General features: G+C 37.6%; 1 protein-coding gene across 1 annotated transcript in view; it reads left to right on the forward strand.

Annotated features, from left to right (window-relative positions):
• The first annotated feature begins 1,661 nt into the window (after positions 1 to 1,661).
• Positions 1,662 to 23,112, forward strand: part of ACSS3 (acyl-CoA synthetase short chain family member 3) — a 172,777-nt gene continuing 151,326 nt past the window's right edge. Inside the window, exon 1 of the mRNA XM_023203172.3 lies at positions 1,662 to 2,057. Coding sequence (XP_023058940.1) covers positions 1,747 to 2,057 — 311 coding nt within the window. The 5' untranslated portion in view covers positions 1,662 to 1,746. The remainder of the gene's footprint in view (positions 2,058 to 23,112) is intronic.

A 23,112-nucleotide genomic window follows, 5' to 3' on the forward strand; every position in this document is an offset into this window, starting at 1 on the left:
AGATAAAATGATCATATTTGCAGAGAATGCTGGAGTGAGTGACAGGACTAGAGTGGGTTTTCCCCTAGCCCTACACCTTGAGGTGTCAGTAAATTGTATCACGGCACATCTGTAATTCAAAACATTTGGGCTTTGAAGTACTGGGCATCCATAAAGTTTGAATCCTGACTGTTTCACTTGCTAGCTGCGTGGCCTTGGGCAAGTCGATCTATCTCTATACTAGCTCCATTTGTAAACAGGTGATTATGGTTCTCACTTCTTGGTACTCTAATGAGAATTACAGGAGCTAACATTTGTTTGAAGTGCCCAGCACAATATGAACACATACTAGGTGCAATAACTAAATCTCTCATTCTGGAGAGGACCAAGAGGTTAAATGGCTTTGTAACTTTCTCTGGATTTAAATGGTGACTGTGTCTTTGGCCATCAGACATTATTTGATTTGAGACCTTTGGAAGGACTAAAGTAGACTGCAGATGTCAGGGAAAAGTCTAGTATCTTGCCTCTCAGTGAAAAGGGAGGTGGTTATTTAAAGAAATATTCTCTGTTTTGCATTAGACTTACCTCTGTTCTGTTTAGCATTTATCTCCACATTATTCTTTTCCTGCAGAATCATTTTTTTACAGCTTCTCAAATTATGATCCTTCCCAAGGTCAGGGGCATGTCACTATTTCTCACCTCAGATTTGGAAATACATATCTTTACATTTAAAACTGCAAATACTGTCACACCAAGACAGAATGTGTTTGGCATAATATTAAGGCAAAAGATTGCATCTGAATCTCGGTAAAGCATGAATAATAGCGGAGCTTGAAGAATGTTAAACCTAGATGGTAATATATACCACCTTTCTTTTTATATTTTCCTAGTTTCCTCTTTTGATTCATCTTTACTTACCTCCTATTTTGTTTTTTGTTTGTTTATTTGTTTTGTTTTCTCGTTAGAAGAAAAGCCACAGAAACTCTAAGCAGACAAATTACAAGGGAGGCAATGCAACAAGTCCTATCTGCTCTCTGTCTAGATCCCATGCGGAGCCTGGTCAGCAGGTGAATCCACATCCCAGTGGGGTTACCTTCCCTGTGGCCTGTCAATCACTCCAAGAAGCACTTCCCAATTTGTCTGACACAACCTCCTTTCACTCCTCCTACCCTCTCAGTGGTCAGGAAATCCCGGAGCAATCTCTGCCCTGGAGCCGCTTGTGTTTTCAGTAACCAGGGACTGAGCTGATTTTTAAAAATAAATAAATAAATAACAATCAGGAGCCTTGCTGCAACTCACCGGGTTGCTGGTGTCTTGCAGGTCAGAGGCGACGCCACCTCCACCAACGACCTCCTAAAGATTAAACCAGCCATGTACAACTTGATGGACTGAAAATTGAAAGAGTTGGGCCGTTGGCCTCCTCATAAGAGTACTTGTGTGTTGAAATCGGGAGGACGTTCTGGAGTTTGAGCGTGATTTTTCCGGGGATTGGAAGTTCGTGTAGAGGTTTGGATTTCGTGCAGCGGCGCAACTAACCTGCTGCAACTGTGCTGTGACACCCCTGTCCCGGGGCCCCCACTTCAGCCTGTTGCTTCTCCGGTCGCTCCAGGTCGGTTTTTCCCGGCGACTCTAGTGTGGCTTCCAAACTTCTGGGCTCCGGGCTCACTTTGGAATTTGCCCCCGCCTCCTATTCGCTTCCCTCGGGCCCCAGGAAGTTGCAGGAGTCCCATTTGTCCCACACTCGGGGACCGCAGGTGGCCGGCGGAGATGAAACCCTCTTGGCTGCAGTGTCGTAAAGTCACCGGCGCCGGGGGGCTCGGAGGGACCTTGCCCGGGTCCTCTCCGGCCCGGGGAGCCGGTGCGGCCCTCAGGGCTTTAGTGGCCCCAGGCCCGCGGGGCGGTCTGGGAGGTCGGGGCTGCAGGGCGCTGTCCTCTGGCAGTGGCAACGAGTACAAGACCCACTTCACAGCCTCGGTGACCGACCCCGAGAGGTTCTGGGGCAAAGCTGCTGAGCAGATCAGCTGGTACAAGCCCTGGACCAAAACGCTGGAGAACAAACACTCGCCCTCTACCAGTTGGTGAGTGACTTCTGTGCAAACCTGATCCCCCATCCCTGGTAACTTTTTGGGCGCCAGGACCTCCCTGGGACCTGGAATCTGGCATTCTATCACGAAAGAAAATTGAAACTGGAGATGTGTTCAGACCCCTCAATTCGTGTTTCATTTCAATTTCATAGTCACTTCTCTTGCATTCTGCTCTTGAGGGACCCTGTTACTTATTGTGAACCCAGTGTCCCATAAACGGGGGATTTACCTGACTGGCAAGGCTCTGCTTGCCACTGGGAATATTAAGAGGACTAAAACAAGGTCCTGCCTCCAGGGACCGCACAGTCTAGTAGGGCAGCAACTATGTAAACAAAGCAAGTGGTGCAATAAACTAGGGAATTATAACTCAGTATCCTCATACTGCGGGGAGGGAGGGTTGAGAAAAGACTTCAATAAAATCACACCCCAGAAGGGTTTGGAAGGATGAGTATGTCTTGTCAAAGTTGAAAAGACCCTAATTATCAAAGTTCTAGAGGTGAACAACAGCTTGAAATGTGACTGAGACAGTGACTGCAAATGATTGTGGTTGCTGGAGAAGTAGGAGGGGAAGTGGTGAGTCTGGGGGCTAGGTTGGGAAGGGATTTATGTACTGTGTTAAGTAGCTTGGACCAGATCCATAGGCCTGTTGTGTGTATGAAGCTGCAGTATGGAGTACCCAGAAAGAATACAGATAGATATAGGCCAGGTGATGTTAGAAGTCATGGTATTTTGTAAAGTCTTCTACCTGGAGTTGGAATTATAAGAAGTTATAAGCATTATTTTTTGTGTTACAACAAACAGAGACACATTGTAGAATAAATATCAAGCTTGCTCAGATACTGAGGGTGAGGCACAGTCAGTGATTATCTCAGAGGGTGGCTCCTTATATGCCTGCCCGCTGGGGGTGTGATTGCTCTCATCTGCCAGCCATTAGAGAGTATGTCTCCTGTAAAAGTTTGAAAAACACTGCTCAGCAATGAGGTGAGGGGAATGACACGGTCAGGTTTGCAGTGGACGAATGGCTCTATGGTTGGAGCAAAAAATCTGGAATGGAATTAGCAAGAGCCTGTTCTGTGTCTCCACCATGCCCAGTCCTATCATAAGTGTGTGGGGATGACATGGTGTCTCCTTTAGAATCCAAGCACCTTGCCCATTCCTATCAATTATTTTTTTCAATAGTATTTGATTGGTCCTCTTTTCTGTACCAGACAGTGAACAAGGCACTGGGTGTTCAACAATGAGTAAAACCTAGTCCTTGATTTCTAGAAGTCGTAAAGATTAAAAGCATGGACTCTCGGGCCAGACTACCTGGATTTGAGTTCGACTTCTCACAGTTACTGACTGTGTGTTCACAGTCAAGTGACTTAATCTCTGTTTCACTTTGCCGAAATGCAAATATGGAAATAAGTGGAGGCTTAACTTAGTAAGGGATGAAGACTATGTCTTTATACACTAGGCCCTATAAATGTTAGAGGAAGAATAACTCTCTTTGTATTCTCAGACCATAATTATCTTAGGAGCAGGAAACTCTCCTAGTATTCCCCAGATGAAAACACAGAGATTATTGCATCACTGTTTCTCAAAGTTTTGTGTACAAATATCTGTCATAAAACATGGTGCTCTAAATGATTTTATGTGGCCATCTCCATTATAAAACTAATGGGCGTAGCATTCAGTTAAGAAAACACAGGTATATTCTAAATGAAAAACAGTGAGGGCCAGACCTAAGACAGTGGCAATGGGAATGGAGGAGAAAGGACAGATTGGAGAGATCTGAGAGTGCAATCGGGGATCAGCAAAGGCCCAGGAGAGAGCCTTGGGAGTGAGTGTCAATGTACCCAGCAAGTAGAGCTTAAGATTAGGAGATTTCCTTTCCAATAACTTGCTTTCTTTTTGTAATATCTAGTTGCTTGTCTACATTTTCTAAAATTTGTATTTTATAGGAGGTCTTTAATGAGAAATTTTGTGAAAGGGTCACTATATTTTTATAGATCAACATTTGATAACACTGTATCTGAATTCTTTATCTTTTCAGTCTTGAACTCATGCCTAGGAAATCAAAGTGAAGAAGTGATAAAACTTTGACTCTATTTATTTCAGCAGTGCGATTCAATCTTACAAGAATTCTGGCTGGGCAAGCGGGGTTGGGAGGGAAGTAGACGTAGGAGACCAATCTTACATTTCAGTTAGTCAGTAGTTTCAATTTAAATCTATGACTGCGTTGGATACCTAAGTGAAGATAGTCTTGATTGATTAGCAATTTTCCACAAAGCCGAACTCAAGGAAGGGCAGACTGAATTTACTTTTGTTTTATTTTGTTTGGCTTTATATCCCCAAGATCTAAGGCAGAGTTGGCATATAAATTTTTAAAGTGAGAGTCAACTAACTGGATACATAGCTTTGATGATTTTTGTTGCTATAAAACAAAACACCTCTTTGGGAGGTGATAAGTGGGTTTAGGCACAATTTGGCGTGAAGGAGCTTTACTTACTTTCTTTGAAGCTGAGATCTGGAGAAGGGAGATATTGACAGCCAAGTGCTTAAGCAAAACAAGGCGAGATTGCTATAGCTAATTGTTCTCTCCTCTGTGGAGCTGGCATACGTGTAGTCACAGTCTCTGATGCCCTTTGGCTTCCCAGAGTCAAGAGAGATTCTTCATTATAAGCTTGTCTGTTTGTTGTTCATAAAAGTAAACTCCCCTCAGAACCCTCAGGCTTATCAAAAGTCTCAACACATAAATAGTACTGAATATTAGTTTTTGCAGTGACATAAGCTATGCAATATTTTATGCATGCAGTAATATAGACAGGGAGTAGAAATCTTTAAGGGTGATATATGGAAGGGAACTTCCATTGTAGTGAATGACTCTATTTAATGCATTTCCAGTCCTGTAATTTCTGAGACCTTCAAAAAACAAATCCAAATTACGAGTAGGTGCTTTAGGGATTTATACATAATTGCTTCTCCTCACAGTTTGGTGGTTACTCCATATTGTTAAAACCTGGCTCTTTGGGTAATAAAGTCTCTATTAGAGAGACTTCAGTGGAGAACTGCAATCATAGTAATTTCTTTAATCCTGGAACAACAAAGTGGATGTTTCTGGTTATTTTCTTCTGATAGACATCCTGCTGCCTATCCTGAAATTGAAATCCAGCTGCCACTCTCTGAAGGATTAGTCAATTCACTTTTCTATTATGTATTGTGGTTGACTCTCTGGGCCATCAATTTATCTCTTTCTATGGAAGCATTACAATCCAATTTTAGTTTACTTTTATTTAAACAACATTCAATGATAGGATTCTCATATACCATTTGTTTAGAAATCAATATGTATTAACAGTGACTATAAACCAAAAAGGAAAAGACTAACTAAATGCAGATTATTAGAAAATAACTTAAGCTTGGCTAACATTTCTGTAGTCGAAATAGTGTGGGTTTCTCAACATGCAGGATCTCAACTCCTTACTAGCTTAGATTAAGGTTGCTTAATCCTGCCAAGTCTTAAAATGGCTTATAAGAATTAAAGGACATTAATCATTCACCCACTGCATGTACAGTACAGAGAAAATGATGAAAGAGATAGTGAAGCAACTCACCACACAGCAGCATGAAAGACATGCATTAAATTATTACCAAAGAAATTAATTTTAAATTTTAGATGCAGGGGTACATGTGCAGGTTTGTTATATGGACATGTTGTGTGATGTTAAGGTTTGGGCTTCCATTGAACTCATCACCCAGATAGTGAACAGGGTACCTGGTAGGTTTTCGACCCTGGCCTCATCTCTCCCTCCCCGCCTTTTGGAATCCCCAGTGTCTATTGTTCCCATCTTTATATCTGTATGTCTCCAGTGTTTAGCTCCCACTTATAAGTGAGAACATGCGTATCTGGTTTTCAACATGATGAACACAATTTAGAGTTGCAGCTGATGCTAGGTAATACAATCATTCTTAAGGGATATGATATTGTCTTCTTTAGAAGGATCATGAGATGGGTCTAGAGGAAATGATGTTTAAATTGAGATCAAAATGAGTAGGAGTTAGACACATGAGAAGTGGGGAGGAACATTCCAGGGAAAGAAAATAGCATATGCAAAGGCCATGAGGTAGACATGTTTAGTAAGTTCCAGAAACTTAAAAAGGTTTACGTGGTTGGGGCTTAAGAAATGACAGAAAATTATCTTGAGATGGAAGGAGAGAGCCATATTGTGAATGGTCTTTTGAGTTATGTTAAGGATTTTTAAATTTTTTCCTGGCACATAACACCTGTCACATAATACATGACCGAAATGTAAATTTCCTATTCTTCCTTCTTCACTGGGTCAATACAGGCTTGAGTTCAACTGTAGCTTTGCCACTTAAGCTGAGAAAGCTTCAATACCTTTATTTGCAAAATTAGAATCATGACAGTATCTATTTCTAAGGATTAAATTGGGTGAGGGAAGCTTGTAAAATTCCTAGGACTGTCCCTGCCACATAAAACTAGATATGATTATCTTTGGAATATGAAAGAAGTATTCCCATGAGCTAATGTGGTCCAATAAGTTTTGAGGGGAACTGATAGCATTTAGAATGAATCTTAAAGTAGGACTTAGGAGAAAAGTCATTTATGTGCAGAGAACAAGATGACAAAAACATGGAGATAAGAAAAGCCAAGTGTCCCTAGAGGATAGTTATAGTAAACCAGTTGGCTTTTAGTGGCTTGTCTGAGTTGCTGGGACTTACTTTCAGAAAATAGTTTTGGCCTGCTTTTAGAAGGCTTGGAGTAGCAAGCTAAGGCATTTGCATTTACTTCTTAGGCTGCGGGTCACAACATGCCTTAAAGTCCACAGATAGGCTTTGTTTGACCTAGAAGTTTTGTTTGTTTAATTCGTTAGCATTTAAAAATTGGAATATTTTGTCTACAAATCTAAATTTCTTGTAAAAAAAAAAATCAGCTTTTGGCATTTTTTTTTTTTTTTGAGACGGAGTCTCACTCTGTCACCCAGGCTGGAGTGCAATGGCGCGATCTCCGCTCACTGCAGCCTCCATCTCTCTGGTTCAACCGTTTCTTCTGCCTCAGCCTCCCAAGTAACTGGGATTACAGATGTGTGCCACCACACCCAACTGATTTTTGTATTTTTTTTTTTTTTTTGGTAGACATGGGGTTTCACCATGTTGGCCAGACTAGTCTTGAACTTCTGACATTGTGATCCGCCCACCTCGGCCTGCCAAAGTGCTGGGATTACAGGCATGAGCCACCGTGTCTGGCCCTTGGTCTTCTCTTTAAAGAAGAAAAAATGGGTCAGGCACGGTGGCTCACGCCTGTAATCCCAGAACTTTGGGAGGCTGAGACAGGCAGATAACGAAGTCAGGAGATCCAGACCATCCTGGCCAACATGGTGAAACCCCGTCTCTACTAAAAATACAAAAATTAGCTGGGTGTGGTGGTGCATGCCGGTAATCCTAGCTACCTGGGAGGCTGAGGCAGGAGAATTGCTTGATACAAGGAGTCAGAGCTGAGACTGTGCCACTGCACTCCAGCCTGGTGACAAAGTGAGACTCTGTCTCAAAAAAACAAACAACAACAACCAAAAACCAGAATATCTGTGAGCAATGGGTCAGGATTCCTGCACAGCAACTCTTTGCTGGAACTGAGCAGCTGCCGACCCTTTAAATGGTACATGTGCTTGTTTGTTATTCACTGTCCACACCCCTATTGCATTACACTTTGCGTGTCCCAGCCATTAACTTTTTTGCATTGTGAGCATTTTTGTTTGCAGTACCTAATAAGGCAGTAATGATCCATGGAAACATTTTGTTAAGAAGGTGATAGGATGAAAGTATTATCAGAAGCCAAGTTTGACTTCAGATTTCAATATTTCTAGGTAGGTTGGGAAATGAGGGATATTGGGAAACACAGAGTAACAAGAACATAAAATAGTGTGACTAATGAACTAGGATAATAGCAGGAGGTATAGAAAGAGAGGAACGTCAGGAATAAAAATTAAATTACACATAGTGACTTTTTGGCAGCGGGATGCAGGGAAGTAAAGACATGATAACTGTAAGAATCTGACTTAAATGTCCAGATGAGGAATTGATGGGGCAATTAAAACTACAAGGCTGAAAACTGGGAGAGAGCTTGATGTAGAATTATAGATTTTAGTATAAATCTTAAAGAGCTGAGAGGTAGAAGCTTATGAAAGTTGAAGAGAAAGAGAGAAAGAAAGGGAAGAGAAGAGAAAAAGGACTGAACTTTGGGAAAAAGTGGGAGAAAAAAAAAAAACTATGGAAATGGGTGAGACATTCAAAGAAAGAGGAAAAGAAAGAGCAAGATATTTTAGTGTCATGCATTGTAAAGGAGAAAAAAAAAATAAAATAGTGGTCAAGGACTCTGGAGATGCTTTGAGGCTATTGAGAATTGAAAAAAAAAATCTGCTGTGACTCAGAGATCCTTGATGACTTTCAATAATATAATATCAATGTTAAGATGAGGACCAAAGCCAGAATAGCGCATTACAGAGTGAACTGGTATAGGCAAAAACATTCCATGAGGATATTCGACAGTGACAGAAAGATGAAACAGGATAATATATGGCGGTATGGTGGTATCTGGGTCAAGTAAAAGACAGTTTCTTCCTGATTCCTTATTTCCTCTTCTCCCTTTAAGAAGAAATCTATGCTTAAATTCTGAAGTGAAGAAATTATGAAATAGGAATGAAAGGAATTTTGCTTGTTTTGAAGCCTACTGCTCAACAGGACTCCTTGTTTTTGCAAGTTGAACTTTGTGTGGTTTCTTACGTTATTTTTTTGCTTTTGCTACTAGGAGCTACTGAAAGAAACAGGTTGCAAAATTCTCAAAATTGGTATAAAAAGTACTCAATAGATCTGTTTGTTCTTTTTAAACACTAGAGTGATTCTAGTGAGCTAAATATCTCTACATTTGTTTGTGAGTCTGACAGGGAGGATAAGGAAGCAGTTGAAAAGGGAAAAGATAATTAGTATTTGTTGAGTCCTTTCTCTGAACTATCAGCTATGCAATAGAGTCATGTATTTCCATTTATTCCTTCCCCAGATGCTGCGAAGTTAGTATTATCATGCCCTTTCTACATATGAGGGAACTGAAGCTCAAGGCCACACAGCTAGTTAGTAGTGGCTAGCAGTAATAGCTCCAGTGGCTAAGCTCAGAATCTTTTCCTCCAAATATCGAGGCAACTGTTCCAGAAGTCAGATTGCCAAGTCTTGGCAAACCTGAAATAGACTTTTGGCTACTAAATTGAAGGAGACCAAAGAGATGTGAATTAAATGCAAGAGGTAGTTTCTGAATATTTTCACTATAATTGATGTAAGAAGCCAGAATGGGATTTCAGGATTGGATGGTGGTAATGTGTCAATATTAGTTTCCTGAAGTTGATGGTTATAGTATGGTTCTCTAGAAGAATGTCCTTATTTGTAACAATTACATATTAAATTATTCTAGGGTTCTTGTATATCATGTCAGTAAAGGTTTCAAAGGGGGAAAAAAAGTACTTCATGTTGTAACTGCAAATTTTCTGTGAGTTTGAGATGGCTTCAAAGGAAAATAAATGAAAATATAATGGGGATTTCATGTATCCAGAAAGCAATTTAATCCCCCTATTGAACTTTGGCTCTTTGGCAAACAAATGCTCAGCTACATTAAATTGTTTGGGAAATTCAATATTTGTCAGATATTTTTAAAGTTACATTTAATGCTGGTTTGAAGGCAAAAGTGTTATATAAAGAGGAAGAATTTTCCTCCTTTTGACAAACTCTAAATTAAATGAATTTATTCATAGCGTTGTACACAGTACAGGTATATTTAAAATTTAAAATCATCATTATTTTATAGATATAAAAATATTTTAAGAAGGTATCTGGTTGGCATGAAAAATTGCCTATTAGAAATAAGGCCTCTCAAAATAACCTCATCAGGAAAGACCAGTTTTAAAAGATGGGCCTTATTTTATATTCTGAAGGTCAGTAGCTTGGTACTGTCCCGTATCTAATTTTCTCAGCTTGTCATGCTGCTGAACCTTCAGGACAGAACAGAGTGAACTACAGGAATGCTGCAATTACATAAGCGAGGATGGATTGCCTGGCAAATGGCACAATCAATGAACAATGGAAATTCAATCGGCTGTGACTGATCAACTACCAGGTGTTGGGGGAAAATCCAAACTCTTATCACCTCCTGAAAGGTGGCTTACTTTTCTTTTGTCATGCCACATACAGTATTAGTTGAAAGGAGGAAAAAATACAGTGGTTGAAGTTATTTGCTGCTGCTACTTCTGTTTTTTTTTTTTTTTAATTCTGTTTTCATAAGCAACAAGCAGCAACTCTATGAGGGAGATCATTGCTTTCCATTGTGATGTGACATTTGTAAGAAAAATGTGTGGGAGGCTAATGAATCTTTGCAATTATATATATGAATGTAACAACCTCTCTAAATTACAGTTTCAAGTATACGTGAATGTGGAACTCAAATCCTTTATCTAAACTATGTGGATAGGGAACTTGTTACATTAAAGGTATTAATTATATTTGTTTTTGTCAGTGTTTAGCTGAATGAGGTAAGGAACAGTGCATAGAAAAGAGAGGTATTATTTTTATAATATCTTAGGAAAATTAAAGTTTGTGAATTTTGAGTTTGAAGGAGTCCAGTTGGAAATATGAGGATAGTAAAAAACAGAAACTCTTTCAAATATTAAATTAGAGAGGGATAGAGTTTAATTATATGGCTTTAATAATTTAAAACATTAATTGCTTTAAGAGAGAGGAAAAGCAATTAAAGTCTGTAGGTCTTTGACTTATGACCTGACTCTGGACAATAGGAATACCTTCGCTTAAGGTTTTCATGGTAGAATAATAACACTTGCCAAGTATAATCTTTCAAGATGTCATTCCTAAGTGGATGCAACAGTTAAGTAAAATAAATTTGGTAAGATGAAGAAGAAGGAGAAGGAGAAGAACAGCAGGAGGAGGAGGAAGGAGGAAAGAGGAAGAGAAGAAGGAGGAACAAAAAGAATGCTCAATTTCTACTGTAGATATGGCCAGATATCTGTAGAAAAATTTAGTAAGATTAAAAAAAAAAATAGTTGCTTGGTATTATTGACCATTTGCTAAATAACTTTAATCTAATGAGAGCATGGGAGCTTAGAAAAGTCCACTTTTAATCTCACTTTGCTTTCTCTCCACATTCTTTTTCTTATTTTCATAGAATTCCATTGATTTTCAATTGAGAGGCAAGTCTTTTTCTATAATAAACCACAAATACCTAGACTGTGCCTTTCTCTAATTCTCCCTCTCAACTCTCCCTCCTGAAGTACAGATGAGGTTTGCCACTGTTATCAATGGAATTTGTTGGATATCCTAATTTTGGTGGTTAGAAGGAAAAAATGTTGAGAATCAGTTAGTGGAGAAAACTGATTTCTGGTTAAAAATCTTGCCTGTACTCTTTTAACAATATCTTGGTCCAAATAATTATAATACAGAAGAATTATAAAATACATACTGTGATGCGTATTACTATTTTTTGTGTCGTTTGTTTTCTCATCTATTCTCCTCTATTAGTATGTAGGATGATTGGTCTTCCCCACACAGACGTGATTGATTATGTGTTTAGCTTTGGCCACTGCAGTAAGAGGAGCAAGGCTTTTCATTTAGTTAATTGCCAGAGCTTCAATTCTTAGTTCTTTCTCATCTGCCATGGCCATTGTGGAAGTACATGTAGAATAGAAGCGGTTTGGATTGCTGAGCAAAAACGTATAGATGACAATGTTTTGGGGAGTCTGCCTGAACCCACAATGGAGTGGTATGAGTGAGAAATAAACATTTAGTTTTGCAAGTTACTGAGGTTTTGCAGTCATTATCGTATGGTATGATCCAGCCTGTCCTTACTGATTGAGGGGGAAATAATAACTTTGTATGACTGTTGGGATAATTTAGTCAGCTAAAGTACATAAATATTATCAGGTATATCATAAAATAGCTAACCTTTTTATTATCTGTTATCGTAAAAAACCCATTATCATGAAAACAGCTAACTTAGAGCTAAGTTTTTATTGTCTCCATGGTATGAGCTAGATACAATACTAAGTGCTTTACTTTATTTAATATTTATAACAACTCTGTGAGGTAGGGTCAATTGTTATTCTTGTTTAAAGGGTTTGGAAAGATAGTTTCTTAAGAAACTTGCCTAAACTTATAAAACTAGTAAATAGCAGAGCTAAGATTTCAACCCAGGACGGCTGAATTTAGTGTCTGTGGTCCTAAATATATTCTACTGCTTCTTGAAAATTGTCTCAATTAATTTTAGATTTTTTAAGATTTTTTAACTCTTCTACACTGAAACTGTTTAAAGTTTTTACTTTTCTTTTTAAATAGTGATATAAGAAGAGTTTCTAAAATTTGGGTCTACATCTCTATAACATTCTAGATATGGAATAAAAAATAGCTGTTCTTTGAAAAAATAAACTTTTAATGTTTTATTGTGTATGACAGTCCTAAAGGTGGGAGGAAGGGAGCTTTAAATGACTTGACAGCTTCTTTAGAAATGTTTTCTGGACAGTAGAAAGCAATATTAATCTCTTCCTTAAAACTACTCTGTTGATTTTCTGGCTTAAGGAAAATCTATAATGACCACATTATTCATTGCTTATAGTATGCTTTAATGTTATTTTTGTAAGAACATGATCATAAATAGCCAAATTGATTTATCTAATTATGAATACTTGAAAATTTATTCCTCCAACCTCTGAATAAAAAAATAGGATTTCATTATATGTAAGTTGTTGGTTTTATTTACTTTTAAATGCCTTGATGTGTAGTATCTTTTTATTTTTCTTTCATTCTTTTTTATCTTGATCCTAATTCCCTTGTGGATTTTCAAGCAGAAGATATGCAGGTGGGCAAACCTTGATTAATGGTGTATGTTAAGTGCAGAGATACATTTCTTGAAAATTGCATTGCAACGGTTCCCTTAGTTCTAATAAGAATATCCCATTTTTTAGGAATCCAGTGCAGGGACAATGAGTTGCAGTGTCTCTCACCTGTGTTATTCCATAGACGTTGCCAAACTTTGGAAAACAAATGATCTAAAAATGTTAAATGCTTCCTTTGAGTGCTTATGGGATGAGCCAAAAATATGATAAGATATGTAGAGAGTCTGTAATAGAAAGAGAAGGAAACTAACGTGATTATTCTCTAGCTTGTTACTGAGTCATTCCTTTCTGTAAGCTGTTGTATTACCATCAATAATGATAATGGTGATAGTAATAAAAAACGATGACAATGGCAAAGACTATAGTACTGCTGTTCTAATACTAATTACGAAGAATTTGATTTGTGTCGAGCCCTATGCTAATCACTATATATATATTATCTCTTTGAATCTTCCCAAAAACTCTTCTAATGCCTTTTTATAACACTGTAAACAAATGCACAGGAAGATAAGTAGCTTGTCCAAAGTCATACAGTGGTGGACTTAGTTTGTTCAACTCAGTTGGGTCACACTGTAGAGCCTGATTTCAGTATAGGTGGTAATTATGCTCTCTACCTTCTGTTTTGCATAGCAGAACCTAGAGAGTGAAAAAGGATGAAAGCAATATAGCATTCTTAAAAATGTTAATCAGGGATTTAACTTCCCTTTGCTTTACTTGTTCTCTATGTTTCTGAATGTCTTCCACTCTCCTCTTATCTTAGAGAAATGGAAGTCCTCATGGTTTTCCCAGAGCCAACTTGAACATGTCTTTTCGATTTCATCGCCTTTCAATGTCTCTAAGGATTTTATCTTAACATTTTTAGTGGTTCTTTCCTAAAAAGCACTTCAATCTTGTTTCCTTTTAAGCAAATTTGGCAAAAGTGCTCAATACTCATCGCCATTTTGTCACTCCACATGTATTGTGTAAGCTCACACTCTTGATACTTCTACCAGTAATGTGATACATCAGCACTGGGTAATAGGAGAGCAGAGTTCAGGTGTAAATTACATTTGTGATCTTCACAGTAGAATGCACAGAGCCTTTTGTATATCAGTTGAACTGATATACCATGCACAGATTTACCTTCTTAATCCATCTCCTAAATCTGAGTTTTTATATAAATTGCAGGTAGATACTACCTGAGTCATCTATCCAATCAGCACCCCAAATAATCCACAAATCCTCTATCAAGGAATCAAAGAGTTTGAAATTTTGTCATCTAAGCTTTGGGTCTAAGCTTTATTTTCAGGCAGTTGGCTGCCTTTGCCTCTTCTTAGCTCATTCATTGATCTTCAAGCTGTAGTAGAGGATATATTTTAATCCATGGGTTTCCATTTATCAAGACAAATACATATATACTGCAAGTAGGGAAAGTAGGGAAACACTTCACCTATGTGGGGGATTGGTTCCAGAACACCACCCACTCCCTGCAGATACCACAATCTGCAGATGCTCAAATCCCTTATATAAAAGAGTGTAATATTTGCATATAACCTATGCACATGCTCCTGTATACTTTAAATCATCTTCAGATTACCTGAATACCTAAACAATGTAATTGTAATACCTAAAACAATGTAAGTGCTATGTAAATAACTGGTATACTGCATTTTTAAAATTTGTATTTTTAAATTATTATATTGTTATTTAAAATTAATTTTTCCCAAATATTTTTGATTCACGGTTGGTTGAATCTGTGCATGTCAAACCTGTGGATATGGAGGGCTGACTCTACCTATATGAGAATGAACTGGAAAGGTTGCCTCTTAGGCACATATGAGATTCCAAGGATTTCAGATTAAGAATTGGGTTGATATTATGTTATCAGATTGTCATCTTTTAGTAAATATGTTAAGAAAACTAAAGTCACAGAATGAAAAAGTGATAGCAATCATATAAAAATTTTCAAATTAGAATGCATTTATGTTATTATCATAAATTATGATAAAATTTTAATATATTAGAGTAAAAGCCTATCTTGACCTGTTGAAAGCTTGAATTTTAGAAAAATATAAAACTGATTTTATTATTTTTATTATTATTTAAATATATTGGGCCTTGACTTCTCAAGATCTACATGTGTCTAGCATGAGCATCTTTTTACTTCGCGCAAATATTTCAAGAGCTGTCTGAAAATGTAATTTGTAATTACAGGCTTAGTAGACCCAATTTGATGAAATTTTCTCTTACCTTGGTTTACTTAATTTATAAAAATATTAATTTTCAAATTTATCTTTATTAAAAAACTTTTCATAAGGAGGGTTTTTAAAAAATTAAATAACTAATATTTCAAAGACAATATTTGATGGAAATAGTATAATACTACTCTTAGACCAAAATCTTTTAAATTTTAAAAGATGATTTTACTTTAAGTGTGTATTCCTGTGTATGTGTGTGTTTGTGTGTGTTGAAGTGTTACAGGATACAAAACATATTGGCGCATAATGACAGCATCACCTCTTACCATAGTTATTTAACTTCTTAAAAGCATGACTTCTTAAGAATTTAAGGAAAGTTAAATAACTTGTTAATGCCCACTTGCCATGCAGAGATAACAGATCTAGGATGAGAAAAGAGACTTACTATGCTTGAGAGTGTATCAGCTTCTCGTTGTGTCATGTTTCCTCCCCAATTAATCCTATTTTATCCTCACAATACCAGTGTTACAGATTTAAGAACAAGACGTGTATACATATATATATACATACACACATATGTTTGTTAGCCTTTTATATTTATAAAAGTAGGTTTTATTTTGTTTTTAGCTCTGGAGTTTATTCATTTGTTAATGCATTTGTTTCTTCTTTATTTTGTTCATTCATCCAATATTTATTGAATGACCTCTCTGGACCAGGCACTATTCCAGGCACTAGATGAGATTACAGATAGAGTTTTGACTCTGAAAAACAATGCTATACATCAAGCAAGGAAAAAGGGCATTTTGCTTATAGTAAAATAGCATTCATTTTCCTGTTCAATAAAGTAGAGTAATAACAAGTGATATGGATTATCTAGTCATTATTTTCTGAAAATAAGAGTAATAAAATCCATTTTATTTTACAATGAGTTCTACTCTGAATTGCCTTTGATTGTTGAGGTGTGAAAAACTAGAGCACACAGTGTTCCATTTTGGTGAACAGTGGCCATTTTCTAACTAATGAATCCTTTAATAGATTAAAAAAACACAACTAATCTTAATTTTATCCCTTTGTGCAGCCTCTCATTTTTTGTTAGAGGTGATAACAAGTAGGAAGGCAAGGGAAAGACAAATCAGAAAAGAGAGAATAAAGGGAGATAATGGGGTTTCCTTAGCACCAGCTAGATAATGAACTCTCAGATAATTGAGCAGGCTGCACTGTATTCAAGTTTCAAATTATCAAAATGTTAATGGAAAACGTTTCATGTAGGAATGTGGTTATAGATAGTGGGGTTATTGACAAAGATAAAATAAAGATGTACTTCGTAACATTGTTCTCAGATTGTTTTGAGTATAAGACTAGAAAAAAAGGATAAAAATTTTATGTTTTGCTTAGCATTGAAGTTATGTCCAATGGTGTCTAGTTAGTGTAGTTGGATTTATCTTTGTGGCTATGTCTATGTTATGTTTGTGTCTGCGTGTTTAAGGTTTTTTTGGGTGCAAGGTATAGGCTGGATGCTAGATGGAGATGTAGTGTGATTTAATTGTCAAGGGAGAGGTTTTATAAATGCAAGGCCTAGGATTGAGACTTACATTTAAATTACTTTCATTGGGATTTATTTATTCAGAAATAATTCTGAGCCAGATATGGTGGCTCACGGCTGTAATCCCAGCACTTTGTGAGGCCGAGGTAAGCGGATCATTTGAGGTCAGGAGTTCGAAACCGTATTGACCAACATGGTGAAACCCCATCTTTACTCCAAAAAAATTAGCCAGTCATGGTGGCTCATGCCTGTTGTCTCAGCTACTCAGGAGGCTGAGGCAGGAGAATCGCTTGAACCTGGGAGGTAGAGGTTGCAGTGAGCTGTGATCGCACTGCTGCACTCTCCAGTCTGGATGACAGAGCGACATGCTGTCCCCACCGCCACCAAAAAAAAAAAAAAAAAAAAAAAAAGAATTCTGATTGAAATGTAGGTTTATGACTTTTTTCCCACAGTAAAAATAGGAATTACTTTAAATTTTAATTAGGTAAATGCAGGAAAGTCAAATATCTTGGTATATTAGGCATAGGCATAATTCCCTTCAGTTTTTTTTTTTGAAATAATTATAGGCTTACAAGAAGTTGCAAAAATAATACAATGAGTTCATTTGTATCCATAACCCAGCTTCCCCCAGTAATAACATCTTATATAACTATAGTACATTATTAAAATCATTGGCATAATGCAATGAACTAAGCTATAGGTCTTATTCAGATTCACCAGTTTTTGCATTTGTGTATTTATATTTTATGTGTAGGTGTCATGCCTTTAAAAAAATCAAGAATCTATGTCTGTCAATCTGTTTGACTCCCTGGATCTCTATTTCTGTTCTTATAGAGAAATGGAGTTGTACTATCCATCCATATTATTTGGCAGCTCATTTTTTTCCCTTGTAAGAAGTGTTTTTTCCATTTTTCTAATTCATTATTTTTAATGTACACAGAATATTTAACATATTGGGTGAATATATAAGTATTTCTTAATCTTTTCATATTGGTATTTAGATGGTTTGTCTTTATTTGCTATTGTAAATAGGCAGATAGACTTGCATCTTTGGGCTTGGCATTCCAAGGATATTCCCCCCCCCCCCCCCGTGTGTGTGTGTGTGTGTGTGTGTATTTCTCTTTCCTTCCTTCTGGTGAATTCTTAGCAGATTTCAATGTATGTTATCCAGCCATTCTCCAAAGAAAAAAATAAATAAATATTGTAAGTTCCTACCATCTTTTTCCTTATGAAATATTTGAAGACTAAAGATAATAACTTAGAGGACACTCAACAATGAATTTTGTGAAATCTTAGTATTTTGTTACATTTGCTTCAGAGCTTTTTATCATAAGCAGTAGAACATTAAGACACAATTGATGCTCCCTGTGTATCTCTCCCAATTACATGTTATTTGCAGAAACAATCTTAGAATAATTTGTAAGTCTCTATGGAAAGGAAAAGTGCTTTTTGGACATTCTGAAATGATGGATTGGATTCCCTCTCTTTAATAAGAGCTAGTATTCAACACCTCCCTATGGACATGAGTTAAGTGTTGAGCAGAATGAGTTAATGAATATGATCTCTGCCCTCTGGGAGCCTCCACTTTAGAGGAGCATTTCATCAGAACATTGCAGCATGTCATTTTGCATGAGTTATAGGCTGAAAGAGAAAGAAATGGATAGTTAAGATAAAGATGTAATATGAAAAAATGAAAAAATGTATGGTCCTAAAGTCCTCAGGTTTAGAGCACATTAATGTCCATCTTTGTCTATTTCTCTCCTCTCTTCCTCCCATTTCTCCTTAACCAGAGCAACATTAACACCACATCAGCTAGTTGGGGTCCTCCTCCCCTGCATGGTGCTGCTGCTGCTCTTTCTCTTTCTTCTCCTTCTCCTCATTTCCTTCTTTGTTCATAATTTCATTATTGTTATCATCAGGAATACAGGCTCCTGTTTTTTTCCAACAAGTACTAGCTGTCATTAGGGAGAGTACACCCTCCATTCCACTCCCTCCTGGTTCTCTGGATAATTCTGAGGTTTCTTTAAAGTTACCTACTTGTGGCCCTGGGGACATCCTGGATTGTAGATCCGGTTTCTAGGAACCTGCTCTTGTTTGGAGTTTTGTTCTTTATAAGTTCATCATGACGTTTCGGAATTGGTTGATTGGGGATCACTGTTCCTAAGAGAGTCCCTAAGTGTTAATCATGAAAAGGACTGACTGATGAAGCGTGCTTTCCTTTAAAAACTGTACTTTTGGCCGGGCGCGGTGGCTCAAGCCTGTAATCCCAGCACTTTGGGAGGCCGAGACGGGCGGATCACGAGGTCAGGAGATCGAGACCATCCTGGCTAACACGGTGAAACCCCGTCTCTACTAAAAAATACAAAAAAACTAGCCGGGCGAGGTGGTGGGCGCCTGTAGTCCCAGCTACTCAGGAGGCTGAGGCAGGAGAATGGTGTAAACCCGGGAGGCAGAGCTTGCAGTGAGCTGAGATCCGGCCACTGCACTCCAGCCTGGGCCACAGAGCCAGACTCCGTCTCAAAAAAAAAACAAACAAAAAACAAAACAAAACAAAAACTGTACTTTTAAGTTGATGTTATTAGCACTGTATTTGAACTTAATATACTTATGCTTTGAAACCTAAATGTTTTTATCTTTTACTTTGACCCTTAATATTAATCTAATTAATTATCATTTTACATTTTCCACCTTTTTAGATTAAACCAAATCCTATGTCCTTTCACTTATTATCTTTTCCTGCATTTTCCTGTAGAATACAAATAAACAAGATAAAAAGTATCCTTAATTTCTTTGAATTTACTGTCAGTAATGACTCACAACCAGAGAATCTTTAAGATCATTCATTCATGCCTTTTCTCTTCATTGACAGTGGATTCAGTTCAGATAACAGCCATTGATTTCCTGAAAGCTTTTCTTTCTATTCTTTTTCCTGTGGGCTGCATTTCTCACCATTGGCAATTCACCTAGTTTTAATCCGAGATGATCTGGCAGGACTAAAGATGCCTATGTTGTCCTTTCATGTCGAGATGGGAGAGTCTGGCTAGAGATGGTATGATGGGGCCAGATTCTGAGTATACATACTCATGTAGAAACGATCAGTGGGACTAAGGAATGCCTCTGTCTTTGCATCGGGTTTCTCTGCTAAAATAATTATCTGTGCTATGGAGAGATGTACTTTACAAGTACTTTTACAAAAACGATATCCCTAGTGGTAAATTAACATACAGCTATTATTCTGTTCCAAGTAAGCAATTACCCAATTTGGAGAGTTTCCTGGAACAGTCAGTTGATACTTCCCAAGGCCAAGTATCTGTAATTTAGATGGGATATCACTGTGTGAAGAAAGCAAAATGTTGCCCTCTTAAAAATACTTAAAGCCTGCTCTGTTTCTGTGCAACAGTAGTCTTTTGAGCTAGTCATTGTTTTTGCTGAGCACTGACTATTTACCTTGTAAGACTCTTTTTATTATTTGTCAGAAGAGAATGCGTAAACAGAGAATTTGTAAGGAGAATGTGTCAGGACAGTATATTACATTTCACATTTATTCACACTTACAAGCTTTTATTTTAAAATAATCATTGAGCATTTGTTGTGTGCCATTAATGAACTAGCACATGGTCCCTACCTACAGAAAGCAGAGAGTCTGGGAGGACACAAAATTACACAAAAAAGAACCCAGATACTTAAAAGCCGACATGCACGCATACCATTTTCTTTTTCTTCTGTGTTATTATTATACTTTAAGTTCTGGGATACATGCACAGAATGTGCAGGCTTGTTACATAGGTATACATGTGCTATGGTGGTTTGCTGCACCCATCAACCAGTCATCTACATTAGGTATTTCTCCTAATGCTCTCCCTCCCCTTGTCCCTCACCCCCTGACAGGCCCCAGTGTGTGATGTTCTCATTGTTCCCTGTGCCCATATGTTCTCATTGTTGAACTCCCCCTTTTGAGTGAGAACATGCAGTGTTCGGTTTTCTGTTCCTGTATTAGCTGCTGAGAACGATGGTTTCCAGCTTCATTCATGTCCCTGCAAAGGACATGAACTGATCCTTTTTTACAGCTGCATAGTATTCCATGGTGCATATGTGCCACATTTTCTTTATCCAGTCCATCACTAATGGACATTTGGGTTGGTTCCAAGTCTTTGCTATTGTGAAAAGTGCTGCAGTAAACATATGTATACATGTGTCTTTATAGTAGAAATTTAAAGTTGTTTAATTTAATTAAACTTTAAAAATCAGTTTCTCAGTTGCATTAGCCAAATGTGGCTATTGAGCACTTACATGATTGCTACTGTGGTGGAGGAACTAAATTTTAAATGTTATTGTGTTTTAGTTAATTTAAATTTAAATTTACTTAGACACATGTGACTAGTCGTTACCCTACTGAGCAGCAGAGACATAGAACATTTCCATTGTCACAGAAATTACTAGATAGGGCTGCTCTAGAGAAGGGAGTGGGAAAGCTTTTCTTTTAAGGACAAGATTGAATATATTTGGCTTTGTAGGCCAGACTGGTTCCATTGCAACCTCTCAGTTCTGCTGTTGTAGAACAAGAACAGCCACAGAGAATACACACAATCAGTTGTGTGTTCCAATAACGTTTTCTTTGCACAAACACATAGCGGACCAGTTTGGCATGTGAGTTGGAGTTTGCTGACCCCAGCCGTAAAACTTTGGTTTCTTTGGTATTCATTTTCTTTGCTCTTTTCCTGTTTGCCTCTAAAATTTCCCTTTACAGTATTCCATATTTCTCAATCACCTCCCTGCTTCCATCTTTGTTATCGCAACACACTTCATTGTTTCAAAACACTATAAATGATCACCTTACACTTGTGTCCCGCTCCTGTCCATTCTACCTGTGGCCGCACAGCTATGCCTTCTTAACTCACCTTAGCCAGTCTGCTCATCTGTTAATGTGTGTAATAATAGAAATTGTCTGATGGGTTTATTGAAAGAAGCCAATAAAATGTGTATAAAATTATGATCATGGAAGGCATGGAACACTCTCACAGTAATACATTAACACAGAATAGTTGAGCCTCAGAGCCTAACACCTAATGCCAGTGTGTCACTCATTGTGTGTGGACCTCAGGTGGGAAACTTGTCTCTACCTCAATTTCCTCATATGTAAAAGAGGATTATTGGATGTCAGAGGTCTTTGAATAACAGCATTTTGTTCAACTTTGTTTTCTTGTAACATTGATGTGGAAAGAAGAAAAAAGACCAATTCTTGGGCAAGGCCACTGTCTGTGTGTGCTGTTTGCATGTTCTCCCCATGTATGAGTGGGATTATTCTGGGTACTCTGGTTTCCTCCCACATCCTAAAGATGTGCACATAAGGTGAATTGGTATATCTAAATGGTGCCAGTATGAGTGTGTGTGTGAGAGAGTGTGTTTGTATGTGTGTGTGTGAGTGTGCCCTGCGATAGGATGGTGTCCTCTCTGGGGCTGGTTCCTGCCCTGTGCCCTGAGTTGCTGAGACAGGCTCCAACCACCCACAACCCTGAGCTGAATAATTCGGTAAATAATGCTCTTAGTTGTTCTTATTTATCTTTCTTAAATGTATGGATAGCTCACATTTATTTCAGTGTTTAATATTAGAAGTGTTGTGGGTCCTTATTTAGAAATTTGATGATGTTTCTGTGACCAGAAATACGCCCTAGGAACTTAACACTTGTTTGTATCAATTAGCCTATGGTGAAATTAGTTTCCTTATATATCGTTTTGCTTAAAGTCTCCATTTCCAGAAAGCTATTGATGATGTTAAATGAAGACCTACTGTATTTACCTCACAGAGTCCTTATGAAGATTAAGTGAGTTAATTTGTGTTCAATGCTCATAGCATTGTCTTGATACAGTTCTTTAAAATTTTTTACCCTGATATTTATAGATGAAAAAAGAAAGGCATAGACATGTTAATTTGTGTGCAGTCATATAAATAACTAGCAAATGACATGGCTAAGATTCGAACTCTTGTCTGTTGGCCTCAAAGTTCAGGCCTTAACACTGTACTACATTCCTTTCCACACCCGTCAGCTCCTTACTACATTCCCTAGTTTAGAATTAATCTCTTTCTAATTCTGTGCTTTCATCATGCTTACTTTGTACCTCTGTCAGGAAATTTGCCACATTTTGCTTCTTATCATAGTTATTGCAAACTAGTCTTCCTTTTGAGTGTGGAGAACATGTTCCCAGTTACAATTTTTCCCCTTCCTTCACAGTCTCTGCTCTAATTAACAGAACATTATTATGAAATTTATTCAATATAAACACTTTTGAATAGAAAAATTATTATAGTTAATATCTGGGACTCTAATCTGTTGTAGTCTTCGTATGAGATAATGAATTATTTTTTATAAAGATTATATATTCACCTT

This window comes from Piliocolobus tephrosceles, chromosome 10 (assembly GCF_002776525.5).
Source record: "Piliocolobus tephrosceles isolate RC106 chromosome 10, ASM277652v3, whole genome shotgun sequence".
Taxonomy (NCBI): domain Eukaryota; kingdom Metazoa; phylum Chordata; class Mammalia; order Primates; family Cercopithecidae; genus Piliocolobus; species Piliocolobus tephrosceles.